Source organism: Pleurodeles waltl, chromosome 11, assembly GCF_031143425.1.
Source record: "Pleurodeles waltl isolate 20211129_DDA chromosome 11, aPleWal1.hap1.20221129, whole genome shotgun sequence".
Taxonomy (NCBI): Eukaryota; Metazoa; Chordata; class Amphibia; order Caudata; family Salamandridae; genus Pleurodeles; species Pleurodeles waltl.
Window position 1 is genome coordinate 920,233,427 of NC_090450.1, and position 14,874 is coordinate 920,248,300.

The 14,874-nt window shown below is 45.1% G+C and overlaps 1 protein-coding gene across 14 annotated transcripts in view; it reads right to left on the reverse strand.

Moving 5' to 3' along the window:
• Positions 1–14,874, reverse strand: part of CLIP1 (CAP-Gly domain containing linker protein 1) — a 543,241-nt gene that overhangs the window by 72,800 nt on the left and 455,567 nt on the right. For 10 of the 14 annotated variants that reach the window (XM_069214948.1, XM_069214941.1, XM_069214940.1 and 7 more), the window contains one exon: positions 14,767–14,787. The exons of the other annotated variants lie outside the window; for them this stretch is intronic. In XM_069214948.1, the coding sequence (XP_069071049.1) occupies positions 14,767–14,787 (21 nt within the window). The remainder of the gene's footprint in view (positions 1–14,766; positions 14,788–14,874) is intronic. 14 annotated transcript variants of the gene reach the window in all.

Consider the following 14,874-nt stretch of genomic DNA (forward strand, 5'->3'; position numbering starts at 1 on the left):
TGCAATTAGGAGTCCTGCAGAGAGGAGGTGTTGGGTGGCTGGTGAACGTAGATGTAACTATTCAGATAGGTTAAGTTGTGTTTCTTGAACGTGTGTGTGTGAGGAGATTGAATCGAGCACATTTGTGTATCGGGAGCTAGTGTAGTTCACTTAGGAGTGGTGTGATGTGAGTTCTGTGTGAGGGGTTGAGGATGAGCCTGACTACCGATATTCTGGATGGTTTGTAGTCTTCTAGTGAAACGCTTGGTGATCCTGGCATAGAGGGTGTTCCGATAATTTGACTTGCTGATAACTAAGGCATGAGTAACAGCTTTTCTAGTATTGTTCGGGAGCCATTTCAAGATCTTCCTTAGCATCTTGAAGGCGTGAAAGCAGAGAGCAGTGACGATATTGATTTGTGTAGCCATATCCAGTTGGTTGTTGATTATTCTGAGGTTCTGGGTGTAGCTGTGGGACCGAGTTTGGTTGGCCGCCAGTTGGAGTCCCATGGTACGTCTGTAACTTTCAGGTCCAGGAGAAAGGGGACTTCTGTATCTCCTCTGCCAAGGATCACATGGATGTCGTCTGTGGTGATGAGTGATGTTCCTGTACTGTGGTTCGGCCTGAATCAGGACTGTGTGGTGTGGAGGAGCTTGCGGTTGCTGAGGTGGTTTTTGAGGCATTGGTTGATTAGTTTTTCTAAGACCTCTGCCAGGTATGCTAGACAGGAGATGGGTCAGTAGTTAGAAAGCCTGGCTGGTTTCTTGAGCAGCGCCATGACAGTGGCATGATTCCAGGTGGCCAGATATGTGGCTGCGTGGACGGAAGAAATGAGGATGGGTATTAGTGCTTTGATGATCATTAGGAGTCATTTGGTGAAGACGTGGTGGGGGTAGAGGTCAGATGGAACCCCCAAGTGAATGGTGTTCATGTTAGCAGTGACTTCAGCAGTGGTGACTGCAGGCCAGGAGGCCAGGTTTCAGTTCATCAGCCGTGACTGCAAGTTAAGCTGGAACGGTGATGGGTACTAGTCGAGCATCGAGGTTGCCGTAAATGGAGATCATTTTGTTACAGAAAATTTCTGTGAGTTTGTTGCAAGGGTCTTAAGAGGGAGTGATGTTGGTGGCGGCGCTGTAAAATTTTTGACGATAGTGAAGATGTAATTGATGCTATGTAGTGCTGGAGTTGGAGTGATTTCCAAGAGCTGTGCGCTCGGTGTTCTGTATCTGCTGGTAGTAGCATCTTAGGGCTGATCAGGAGATGTCTTTATCTGGGGTGTCGTAACTTGTTCTTCATTTGGGCTCCAGTTCATTGTAATGGTGTTACGTCAGAATGATTTCCTCTGTGTACCAGCGGACCTGTGCTCAAGCTCTTGCCCTTGGGTTGTAATTGAGTGGTGATCCAGCTATTTAGTTTTTTGATGGCTTTCCACAAGGCGCTGGTGTGCTTCAGCTTGTGCTCAGTACTCTTTTGAGATGCTTTTCCAGCTGTGGCAGGCGGTTCTGTGGTGGTGTGGGATGGGTATGCCTGAAACTGACAAGGCCCTAGTCTGTCTAGGTCATAGGTTCTGACTTCTTGACTGATTGAGGAGAAACTCAGGTTCAATAGGTTTCCAGGAGTCTGGGTGGTATCAGTAACCTTCTGGGTGAGGTAAAGGTTTCCAAAGTGTTTTAGAAGAGATATAAATTTTGGTTCAGTGGGGTCTTCTAGGTGACAGTTAAGGTCTGTGAAGTGAATGAAAGTGATAGTGGTGATGACAAGGGGTGCGACAAAGTCAGTGATGCTGCTGGCAAAATTGGTGCAGGGTCCTGGCGAGCAGTATACAAGGGTTCCACCCAGGGAGAAGTTGGCTGTAATGCACATAGTCAATGTGAGGCATTCCAGTAGAAGGCAGGGGTGCCAGTTTAGGTTGGGGCAGCTGATGGAAACTTTGAATATGATGGTGACTCCACCTCGGGGTTGTGCTGGTGGTCTTGCCTGACCATGCTGTAGCCAGTGGGGAAAGCTGTATTGATGTCTGGTCACCAGGTTGGATTCAGCCATATTTATGTGTTAAAGAGCAGGTCTGGAACGTGGTTGTACAGCAAGTCTCATATATCTGTGGTGTGTTTGGTGAGCAAGTGGGTATTAACTAGCACGCATATTAGTGTGCCATTTTGTTTGTTATGTTTGGTCTGTGTTAGCGTGAGCATGTGGCTGGTTTGTGTGAGTGAGTAGGGTGCTAGATGCTGTTCCTGCGGGGGTGTAGGGAGTGTGCATGAAAAGTTACAGGAGGTGCATGTGAATGATAATTACGAATTTCACAGAAGACTACCTTCTACAAGACATCAAACACTAAGGGGGTTATTCTAACTTTGGAGGAGTGTTAATCCGTCCCAAAAGTGACGGTAAAGTGACGGATATACCACCAGCCGTATTACGAGTTCCATAGGATATAATGGACTCGTAATACGGCTGGTGGTAAATCCGTCACTTTTCCGTCACTTTTGGGACGGATTAACACCTCCTCCAAAGTTAGAATAACCCCCAAAGTTGTTAAAACATACCTTTCTTATATCCATGAAATGATCTATCACAACTTCCAGGGGTCCTACCACCACTCAGACCATTACAATATAGTGGTTGCTCTGCATGCTCCCAAACTTCAAACATCAAAGTATTTGTACATGGCATGTTCGACTTGGCAGCTCTTGGAGTGGTTTCCCTACACTTTTTGCTTCTGATCTCCTGTTTTTGGACCCTGTGCTGTAATTCATTTTGGCTGGTTTTGACACTGTAGACATTTACCACTACTAAAATGCAAGTGCTCTCTGTCTAACTTGTGTTGGTGATTGGTTATCCCTGATTGGCATATTTGATTTACTAGTAAGTCCCTAGTAATGGGCCCTAGAGGTGCCCAGGGCTTGTAAAGCAAATGCTACTAATGGGCCTGCAGCACTGATTGTGTCACACACATGACTAGCCCTGTAAACATGTCTCAGACCTGACACTGCAGTGTCTGTGTGTGCAGCCCTGCACTGCCAATTCGACCTGGCAAGTGTACCCACTTGCCAGGCCCTAACATTTCCTTTTACTACAGGTAAGTCACCCCTAAGGTAGGCTCTGGGTAGCTCCAAGTGCAGGGTGCAGTGTATTTATAAGGTAGGAAATGTACTGGTGTGTTTTACATGTCCTGATAGTGAAATACTGCCAAATTCGTGTTTCACTATTTCAAAGCCTATCTTTCTCATAGGAAAACATGGAGATTGCCTTTAAATATCTTTTAAGGGTAGTCTCCCGGTGGGAGCAGATAGCGATTTAAAGTTTGGGGCCTCTGAACTCACAATTTAAAAATACATTGTTTGATAAAGTTGGTTTTTGGATTGTCAGTTGGAAAATGCCACTTTTAGAAAGTGGACATTTTCTTTCTTAACCATTCTGTGGCTCTGCCTGTTTGTGGAATCCACGTCTGGGTCAGATGGACAGTTGGGCTGTTTGTTAATTCCCTCTGGACGGTGAAACAAAGGGAGCTGGGGAGTGTCCTGCATATCCTGGTGACATTCCTGGGCTAGAGTGGGGAGAGAGGAGCTCACACCTGCAACTGAAAGGGCTGTGCCTGTCCTCACACAATGCAGTCTCCAGCCCCCTGGTGTGTGTCTTGGGCAAGGCATGACCTTGTAAAGACCAGAGACTTTCCTTTGAAGTTTGCCAACTTCAAAGGCAGAAATGGGTATAAGTAGTAGACACAAAACCCCAGAATTTTAGATTTCTTCTGGATCAAGAGGAACCTCTGCCAAGGAGAAGCGCTTAATGCTTGAGGAGGACCTGCCACTCTGCCTGTTGCTTTGCTGTGCTGGCCAGCTGCTGCTGCTGCTTCTGCCTAAGAGGGAAATGACTAGACTTTGCTTTCTCCAATCCTGCCTGTGAAGTGTCTCCAAGGGCTTGGACTGAGCTTGTCTCCTGTTAAGAAGACTCGGGGACAGCAAAGACTTCACATACCATCCTCTGGGTCTACTTGCTGTGGATCCTAGCTTGTCAGGTGGGGCCTACTCCAGTTTCTGGGCTCCTGGGAGTGAAAGCTGGTTGAAAAACAAAACAGTGCACTGATTCAATATGACACCCGGACCGATGCCGCTGCTTGACCCCGCCTGCAACTGAAGCCCTGGTCCTCGCTGGAGTGTGACGACCCCGCCAAACATTGCAGGCCTGACGCCGCTGACGTCCTGTGACTTTCGTGAGTCACAAGCACAGTGTCACCAAAGTCCGTAATACCCGACTCCACCGGGAGGCCTGCAGCATAGTGGCGTGACCGCGACCCCGTGAGTTCGCCCCAACGCGTCTTGACCCACAGGATTCATCGACTTCACTGGAGCGTAAGGAACCGACACATCGCACCGACACCACATCACCTCCCCTGCTCTGCAGTAAGGATCCAACACTGCACCTGATCCAGCAATGCCTCACCTCCCCGACCCTGCGCACCGGCTTGTTTCCTTGCTACCAAAGGAATTGTACTTGGGGGTCCATTCGATCCTGTGAACGGCGCCATTGGCGTCGCATTGTTGGGAAAGACTGTCATGAGGCCGTGATAACACCAAATTGAAGCAATTGTGTTTCTAAGCCCTGTATTGAAGTTTAATCTTTGAAAATTCCTACCTTTGCTTGTGTATGTTGGATTTTTGTCGTTTTGGTCTTGTTTGACTCAGATAAATATTGCCTATTTTTTTAAACTGGTGTTGAGTGATTCTGTGGTGTTTTTACTGTGTTACTGTGTGTGTTGTACAAATGCTTTACACATTGCCTCTGAGATAAGCCTGACTGCTTGAGCCAAGCTACCAAGGGGGTGAACAGGGGTTATCTGAGCTATGTATCTCTCTTACCTGGACTAGAGTGAGGGTCCCTGCTAGGACAGAGTGCAAACTAACTGCCAACCAGAGACCCCATTTCTAACAGCACCCCTAAACAAACATTGAGAACCTACACCAACTGTAAAGTGTGCAAAATGTGCTAGGGCATCAAATGCCTAAGCGTCTTGCTCTGCATAAGACAATATTTGCAGGAGGTGGTGAGCGCTCAACAGCCTGATTGTGAGGAGGAGAATCTTACATCGTATTAGAGGGCTATTGGGAGTGCAGGTAAAATCACTGGGCGAAAGGCGAGTCCGGGCAGCGTACTAATCACAGTGCTGGCAATTTAGTATTGGTTACTCATCACCCTTGAAGCAAATGTCCTCAGGGCTGCAAGGGGCTCGAATGCATTTGGTGTCTCTGAGAGACCCGGAAGAAAATGGTGGGTTAAAAAGATCCACATACATGAAGCAAGCATGCTCAAACACTGGATAGGTGATTAGTGTGAAAATTGAGCGCAGCGTGCACGATAGCCTAGTAGCAGCATTGAAAAAGCATGCATCCTGAAGCGTTGGGTAGGTGATAGCCCAGGAAATAGTAAAAAAGGGAGATGGCTGTGAGAAATTCTGCCACATACGTTGAACTAAGGTTAAAAATAAAATGAATGTAATGCTTGGTATATGAATTCCGTAGTCTTAAGATAGCAATCAATACCCAGAATTCGAAATTCGCAGAAGATGAAGAAAAATGGAATGGGTGGATACATCCCACGTAACACAAATAAAGCTGACAGGAAAAAATAATCAAGATGGTTTTACATTATCAAACGTAAATATGTTGCAAAATCAATAAAAGCAGACAATACTACACAATAAGTGGAACAGAAAATCATCAAATGGAAATAAAATTTCAGCACACAATACATTACAACAAATAAAACAAATCATTAAAGAGAAGTGAAAATAATGATTACATATAAAAAGACGCATTAAATGGATAAATACTAAGTAATGAATACAAAAAGATGGCAATTACAACCTTGTGTACATCATCTGGTGCTCTGAACTTTGAAATATGTGCTATGGTGAGTGTGATCCTTCTGCACTAATTCTGCTTTACCTTGTCTACGACTAATCAGGCTGTATTATTCTTTTTACATTCTTGCATTTGATAGCAATCTCTTCTTTCTCCGATTCCAGCCTTAACTAAAATTATTCCTTGTACTGGATGTTATTTGTTAGTGTGTTTCAGCTTGTGCTTATTGTTTGTGACATTCTACTGCTTGCTTTTCTGACACTACTCGTGTACTTCTCTTCTCCCTCCTGCCAGACTCAATGTTGCTCTCTCTATGTCTCTATCTCACCCCTGTGCTCTTCCCTCACCTGTTGTGTATTTCTTGCCCGGTTCTCCTGGTTACTTGCATCCTCCATGTTGCTTCCCTCCACCCACACTCTTCTTGTTGCTTCGCCCCACGAGCACCCCAGTGTTATTTCCCCCCAGCTGCTTTGTTAAAAATAAAACGGCTTTTGTACTTTTTTAAAAAAAAAATTACCAATTCAACATGGATTGCTAAATATCTTTTTTTTTGTTTAAAAACAAATGCACCTGCGTCAAAATGAGATGTCAGCAGTGTCATGGTGCATTTTTCGTTGAGTTCTGTTTTGGACATGATGTGCAGAATCTGTTAAGGTCACTGGCAAAATCAGTAGGCCCAAACGAGAGACCTACTGGCTTTGTCAATGCTTGTTAAACCATTGCTATTCTACCCCTGTTCGGGTTCAGCTGGAGCACACTGACATTTCTTTCTATAGTGTGCACAAATACGTGAATTACTGTGTTAAGATGTTGTGCTTTTGATACTCATACATATTATGGTTTCACATACTTTACAACTTTTGGTGGGCCTTCCCATTTACAGAGGGCTTACATATAGCACCACCACTGTTAACTTGATTTATGTGCTGCTGACTCTGCCTAAGAAGTCCAAGATCCGCATTTGTACAAAATGCATTTAATTAGAATGGTGGCAACCAGAATAAACTTCACTACCACTGAATCCCAGCACAGATGATTATGCGGACTGCAGGAAGAGGTGGACCACCTCCTCTGCCACTTTCCTGTTCTGACTGCAGATGAGAATACTATGGGGGGAAGCTTGCCGGTTGTGAAATACCTAGTGCCAGAGGGTGGTCATCTTTGAACAGACTGCAGAAAAGTCACAATTCAAAAGCAGTAAATCAAAGATACTGGTCAGAGAAGCTTGGCAGATCTGTTAATAGTATATGAGCATATAACTTTGTCGTTTACTATTCTAGGGGGATGTGCAACACTTACACCATAGCTGCCGTCTTTCTGTGTATGAGGGAAGATTCGTCAGACTGCTGCACTGCTGATGTAAAATTTAATATTTTATTTAAATCAAAGTAATTGTACTTTTGTACAAAAGTGTACCCATTTCCTTTACAGATGAGAATGTTGTCTGCACATATGTTTCTCTACTGAAGTTAGTCCTGAAATCCTCAAAAGCAGGAAGATAAACATCTATAATACAAAGATCACCTCAAAACAAAGTGTTCTTCGTCCCTTCTATACATTAGGGCCAATCAAAACTGTTTTCAGAATTAACAGTGTTCCCCCACAAGTCCCGTAATCTTCATGAATCATGGCTCTTTTGTCGCCAGATCGAGCATGATATTTGGATTGTATTTGAGGAGAGAACTGGGCAAACATAAGAAACATAATCTACGCTATACTGTAAGGCATACAGAGCCATATGTACGAACACATTTTACCATAAGGACAGAACGGGTAAAACACTTTGCTACATCTGGCCCATAGTCTTAAGGGGAGATTTGAACTTGTACAAAAGGTCTTAAGGGGCAAAGAAGAGGTTATAACAACCTCTATACTGCAGTCCCTGAAAAGTAACTGCAATCTGCACTTAGTGGAGTGGCTGTCTGGATAGAAAGCCTAAATATAGGAGCAGGAATGGTAGATATTTCTTAAAACACAATTTGGAAGGAGAATACACCTTGATGTGATAGAAAATCCATAGGGAAATTAAAATAATCTGGTAAGGAATGACTGCAATTCCTACAGATGTGCTAGTTCTCCACAGAAGGCTGCTTTGGGAAACTCTTACTGGAAGTAAAACTCCAAGAGAGACACTCTTCCCTTAATATAAGTCCCTTTATCCTTTTTCTTAGTAGCACAAATCTACAAATTCAATGAATTCTAGGACGTATGGATTTGGATGTCATTTGGGTTGGTTCTATTCAGGATGCCATAAATGCAGTTTAGGATTGAAGAACAAATTACTTACCTTCGGTAACAAATTATCTGGTAGAGACAATCTAGCTGCAGATTCCTTTACTTAGAATTCTGTGGCGTCCGCATCGAATCCGGAATTTTTCTGCTGAGCACTACCCTACGCACCCTGTCGGGTGGCGTCGTTCAGATCCATGTGCGTCGTCCGGCTCCACGTGGCATCGTTGGAGTCGTTTGTGACATCACGGCCTCCTATAAAGGCACCACCCCGGAGCGCATACGTCAGTTCTTTTCCACAACTTCCCACGCCAGAAATGCATGAAAGAACCAACTTTTTTTTTCTTTTCTTATTGTCTGAGCAAAATGACATGCCCTTGAGAAAGGGTACAAATCTGAAAAAAGATAGTATATATATCCACAGAGCGGGGAGGCCTGGGTGGGTGTAAGGAATCTGCAGCTACACAAAGTCTCTACCAAATAATTCTTTACCAAAGGTAAGTAACTTGTTCATCTGATAGAGACTTCTAGCTGCAGATTCCTTACCTTAGAATAGATACCCAAGCTTTAACTCCTTGCGGTGGGTTTCGAAGATATACTTCACACAAGGAAGTCCTGCAGGACCGAGCAAGCAAAATGCCCCTCTCTTCTCACCTGGCTATCCAGACAGTAGTGTCTTGCAAACGTGTGCAAGGAAGCCCACGTTGCCGCCTGGCAGATGTCTAGTACCGACACGCCTCAAGCTAACGCCATGGTAGCAGCTTTCACTCTTGTAGAGTGAGCTCTCAAGCCCTCAGGAGGCTACTTCTTAGCCAAAGTGTAGCAGATTTTAATACAGAGAATGACCCAGCGCGAAATGGCTAGTTTCTGGACTGCCAGACTCTTTTTTGCACCAACGTACCCCACAAAGAGTTGGTCATCCACCCGGAACTCTTTTGTGCGGTCAAGGTAGAACAACAATGCTCTTTTTGGGTCCAGACGGTGGAGATGCTCCTCTTCTTTAGAGGGATGCGGTGGAGCAAAGAAGGTGGGCAGGGTGATGTTCTGACCCAGATGGAAAGGGGTCACCACCCTGGGAAGGAAAGAGGCACGAGTTCTGAGGACTACCTTATCAGGATATATTGTGAGATATGGCGGTTTTGATGATAAAGGCTGCATCTCACTTACTCTCCTGGCAGATCTGATTGTCACTAAGAAGGCTGCTTTGATAGTGAGCAGTCGAAGAGGACAATTAAGTAAAGACTGAAAAGGAGCACACAAGAAAAGTAAGCAATAGATTAAGGTCCCACTGGGGCATGACAAAAGGCGTAGGTGGAAACATATGTACAAGCCCTTTTAAGAATCTCAGTACAATAGGAGACTTAAACAAAGACTGTTGATCAGGCAAGCGAAGAAAAGCCGATAAGGCAGAAAGATAGCCATTAAGAGTCCCTAAGGAGGAACCCTGTTGGGCGAGTGACAGAATGAAAAGAAGGATATTAGAAAGAGAAGAAGAAAGAGGATCAATAGACCTCTCTGTACAATATAATACAAAACATTTCCAATGGCAGGTGTAAACCGTCTTAGTAGAGGGACGCCTGGCTGCCAGAATGACATTACAGACTTCAGGAGGGAGGTCATGAACCATCATCTGCTGCTCAATCTCCACGCATGAAGCTGCAGAGTTGACAGGTTCAGGTGGAGAACCTTCCCCTGCTCCTGCAAGAGCAGATCTTCCCTAAGAGGATCCCCCATCAGCCGTTCTTCTACTGGAGGGAGGGAAGGACTGGAAGGGAAGGGAATAGCCATTCTGTATGATCGGCAAAACCCATTTGTCCAATGTTATGTACTGCCAGTGAGGGAGATGAAATTGAATCATCCTTCCAACTGGACTGACATGGTCTTGCAGAACCATACTAGGAGGGCTTGGGCGCTGGGGAAGAGGGGAGCTGTGTGGTGGCCGACCTCTGGCCAGACCATCTGGGTTTGACGGTACCACTACCCCCACATCCTCCCACGGGATGCTGTGAAGCCGGAGGACAGTGGCTAACCTCTGGCTGGCATGGTACCACGCCCCCCTCTGAAGCCTCGAAAAGGACAAAAGACAGACTGCTGACGAGCCGGCACTGAAAGGCCCAAGGCAGTAGCTTGAGAATCCTTGAACCTCTAAAGCGCAGAGTTTGCCTTCTCATCAAAAAGGTGAGAGCCATCAAAAAGCATGTCCATCAAACTCGACTGGACATCCCCCGAAAAGCCAGTAGAACGTAGCCAGACGTGGCGATGGAGAGCTACTGTCGAAGAAATTGCCCTGCGCAGCTAGTCGGTCGTGTCCAAGCCACACCTGATGGTAAACTTGGCTGCAGCTCTCCCATCCTTGACAGCCTGGGTGAGAGTGTCCCGTACGCCCTCGGGGACCTGGGGCAGCACCTGTACCACCATATCCCATAAAGTATGGGGAAAACAGACCACTAGGCAAGAGGTGTTTACCGACCTCAATGCCAGAATGGAGGAAGAAAACAACTTCTTTCCAAGTCGGTTCCGCCTCTTGGATTCCCTATCCAGAGGGGCAGAAGGGAAGACACCACAGGAAATGGAGGCTTGGACCACCAACTCTCCGGGATGGGGTGTTGGATGAGGAAACTAGGGTCGTTTGGAGCAGGTCTATGGCGGCGGCCAATTGCCCTATTCACAGGAGCTCCTGTGCTGGGTTTGGATCATGTTCCCAGAAAGACATCTGTGAGGGCTTTATTGAAGGGTAACATCGGCTCCGATGTAGCAACCCCCAGCTGAAGCACCTCCGTCAGGAGATTAGACCTGACTGGCACCGTAGGCAAGTCTAGGTCCAAGATCTCAGCTGCCCTACGCACCACCATGGCACAAGATGCACCCTCCTCCGTAGCCACAGCGGGAGGAGAGAGAATGCCAGCACCTGGAGAAGTATCCAGTCCATTGGCTTTCCCTGGATCCTCATACCAATCCTGTTCATGCTCCAATCCATATTCTAAAGGTTCCTCAGACCCTTCCCACGCCTCTCCTGTGCCTGGCTGTTCTGAATAAGCCACAGGCACTGATCTAGGCCTAGTCGGCGCCGTCAAAGTTTGAGTCTTACGACGTTGTTCTGGCTCCGGATCATCCAGAATGAGGATAGGACTACCATCACCAGTGGGCGCCGGTGGTGGAGGGAGCATTGACGTCGGCCGCGCGCCAGAGGAGGTTGACTGTGAGATACCAGCACCGGTCCGGATCCGCTATGGGATCCGGGGTCCCCAACGACGCCGAAGCTGCCCACGTCAAATCGGATGGGGCCCCTGCTGACCCTGCAGGGCCCAAAGACCCATCCCTGGGTGCAGCCCGCTCAAAAACAAGGCGCATAGCCTCAGAAAATTATTTGATTTGAGCGGGGGTCACACCAGTCCCCGGAAAAGGGGGAAGACGCGGAGTTGGCCCTGGCTCCATGGAGCCACGCTCAGAACATCGACGGTCCCTGGATGCCTTGTCAGCTGACGGGCGTGGCGAAGTCAAAGTCCGCTTGGACTTCTTCTTCTTGGGCCTCTTACCTGAATGCCCTTAAGACCTTGAATGTGAGGAAGATGACTTGGGGCTCCTGGGGTGGTGCTGCGACCTCCTCCTAGAGCGGGAGCGTGATCTCCTCGGAAACGCGCTAACCGAAGTCGGCTGCCGGGCCGCTAGAAGCTTGAGAGATCTCTCTCTCAAGGCCTTCGGAGCCCAACAATGCCACTCGGAGCCACACAACGCACGCAGACCTGAACGATGCCACTCGATGGCGTGCGCAGGGTACTGCTCAGCAGAAAAATTCCAGATTCGATGTGGACGCCACGGAATTCTAAGGTAAGGAATCTGCAGCTAGAAGTCTCTATCAGACAAAAAACATAGGAGAAGAGAGAAACGTTACATAGATCTGCCAACCATCTGTGATTTAAATCTCCTTTGAAACTAAAAACTAGTGCTCTGCTTCAGGTCACAAGGAAAATAATGCAATACTACAGACTGCAATTATTTCCGGCATTAATACAAATTAAATATACAATGGCTTGTGGCAGGGGTCGGTGGTAAAACCAAGCACTGGGCAAAAGATGTGGGGCCTGTTTTAGATGCTGGCGGAGGGAAATACTCTGTCACAGACGTGACAGATATCTCATCCAGCGTATTACAATCCCTTTTATCCTATGGGGGATCTGCAACGGAGTATTCCCTCTGCCGACATCTAAATCAGGTCCTAAGTCACTAAGGCAGCAGGACCCTAAAATGTTATTAATTTTATTGTCATATTCAAGTGGAAGTGGCTACTGAAGAACAACCCTTAAGTAATGATAGTCTGAATCAGACCATACTATGAGTATCAAATGAAGGCTTTTATAAAAGGAAAATGCATTGTCACCAAATCGCAGGTTTGTAAACGTCTGTTTTGCTTGATTCAGGCAATCTGAGGAAACCCTCTAATTTTATTGTTGCATGTAAAAACGTTTATTACCCTTAATAAGTAGTTTTCTAGTATGGTTATGCCACCCATCAAGATGTTTTCATTTATGTTCTCACAATCTTTGGTTTTGGGGCAATTACTCTACATGTTATAATAAGACTGTTGTTTCTTCACATGCCAGTCTTTGGGATGGTACATTTAATGTAGTTTATGTATCCTGAAATCACCCAAAGTGATGTTATCCATGTTTCTTGTAGTGCCTGAATTTCTGCTTCTTTCAAATAGTTAATTATGCCAGTGTCCCCCAAAGTTTGGGATATGCTGGGGACATTCCATGATAATACTGTGGTTTTTGTACATCAGTCATGACAGGAATTACTCCTCTCTTCATGGGTCTTTGATAGTTAGTCTATCAGGGTGTTTGTTGTGCTTATGAGCTTAGTTGCTCTGGGATGAAGAGGAGAGTTCCTTCTTTTGTATGTACAGAAGAGATGTTTTCTTTGGAACTGTCATGGTGTTTTTCTTTGGCTGTCTCTTGTGTATCATTTCCTATAGCTTTGATTTGCTGGACTTTGGTAGTATAATTAAGAAAATCGGGCACAGTTGTGGCATTTACTTAACTTCTGTTTGCTAGTGTAAGCTAGTTTAGATTGATAGATCACTAATAAAATAGCTTGTTTTTCAAGTTTGCCAATGCTATGGGCCAGTTCAAGGCTTGGTCCTACATCCCTGCTGCTTTCAGCCTGAGACAAACCGATTATTCTTCTATATTCTGAAAAGTATTTGTCAAGAGTTCTGTTTTTCGTATGTATACTATTAGGCTTGATGTCCTTGTGCCAACTAAAACAGAATCTTAACTGGCCTCTGGGGTGGTAGCATATCACACGTAATGGAGTGAAGGTCATCCATCTTCACAGTCCCTTCCCCCAGTTTGTCAGTTAGCCATCTACAGACAGTTTTTTAGGAAAGTCTTCCTTTATTCAGCTAAGTCTAAGGACCTTAAGAATTTTAAGGTTACTTTCATCACTTACCTATTTTGCAAGATAAGAATACTACCAATGGTTTGCAGGAATATCAGATTATTGGTATCAAATAGGCTGCATTCCCCTTTGACATTCAGAATTGCTTGTTACATTTTTAGACGGTAGGATTGGTGAGGCTGTGTCAGATGGATGGGCTCCATCCTCAGATCTTGGTTCCTCTTCTGCATTGTTCTCTTCGTATTCAATGCAGGTTCCTCTAGGTGCGCTTGCCGGGGCTGTAAGCTCTCTTTAGTGTTTGGATTAGCGTCTTCCATGTTTTCCCCATGGGTACTCGTCTGACTCATTATGTTCCATATATTTATCAATTCTGTGTAAGGACAGGTCTTGGAACTCTCTCCCTGATGGAAGATTAAGAAATCTATAGCAACCTCGTCATGTGTCCAAGCAGGGGTTGGTCAGAGTGATTTTTGAGGGGTTTCTTTGTGGTGTGGTCTTTGTGATTTCTTGATTTTCCTCTATATACATTTCTTTGCCATGCCATTAGCACTTTTTACTGTGTTCGTTTCTCAAGTGCAGGTAGTTTGGAGAGTGACTGTCTAGTAGGGATGGTTTCTCTGTTACTGTGTCAGCCTTGCCTCCTTCTTTGTGATGGGGATTGTACCTAGGCCTCCACTTAGTTATTAAGGTGCTTAATGTAGAGGGAAAGAATAGTTTAGAAATATTTTGTATTCGTAAAGGAGATGAGAAAATACTGTGATAAATTCTAGCATGGCCGTTATATGCCTAGCTACACCTTTCTGTCAGATATAGAATTGTTAAAGTGTGCAAAAGAGTAAAATCTTTATAGAACCACTGAGTTCAGTAGGCAGTGCCACCGCTTATTTATTCAAGTGCTAAGTGTTTTTCTACGGAAGTAAAAAACATAGGTAACAACTCAACTAATAAATGCCATGGTTACATGCTACCAACAGATCACCAATAAGTAGGTTTATGATTAAAAAACATTGTGTCAAGTTATAGAATTATCCATTGGGGAAACAATGGGTGAGTAAGGTTTGAAAAGAAAACACTAAGCTGTAATCGGACTATCTGAGGTTTTGCATGTCTGACAATTCACGTCTCTTTTTGGTATAAAAAGCAAAGGAGTCAGATTCACATGGAGATAATGTTTAGTTATTGTGCATTGTTAACATTGTCCAATCATAAACACACTAGTTCTCATTTGATCTGTTCTTCCATATTACCCAGATTCTTCACTTATCACAAAAGAGAGATTCAGTAATGAAGCAAGTACCTTAAAGTGCTACTTGGCAAGCTTTAAAAAATGCAAGATAACAAGAACTACGTTAGAACAATGAAAGAGAAAGGCAAAATACAATACGGAAGGTAACTGTATCAAATG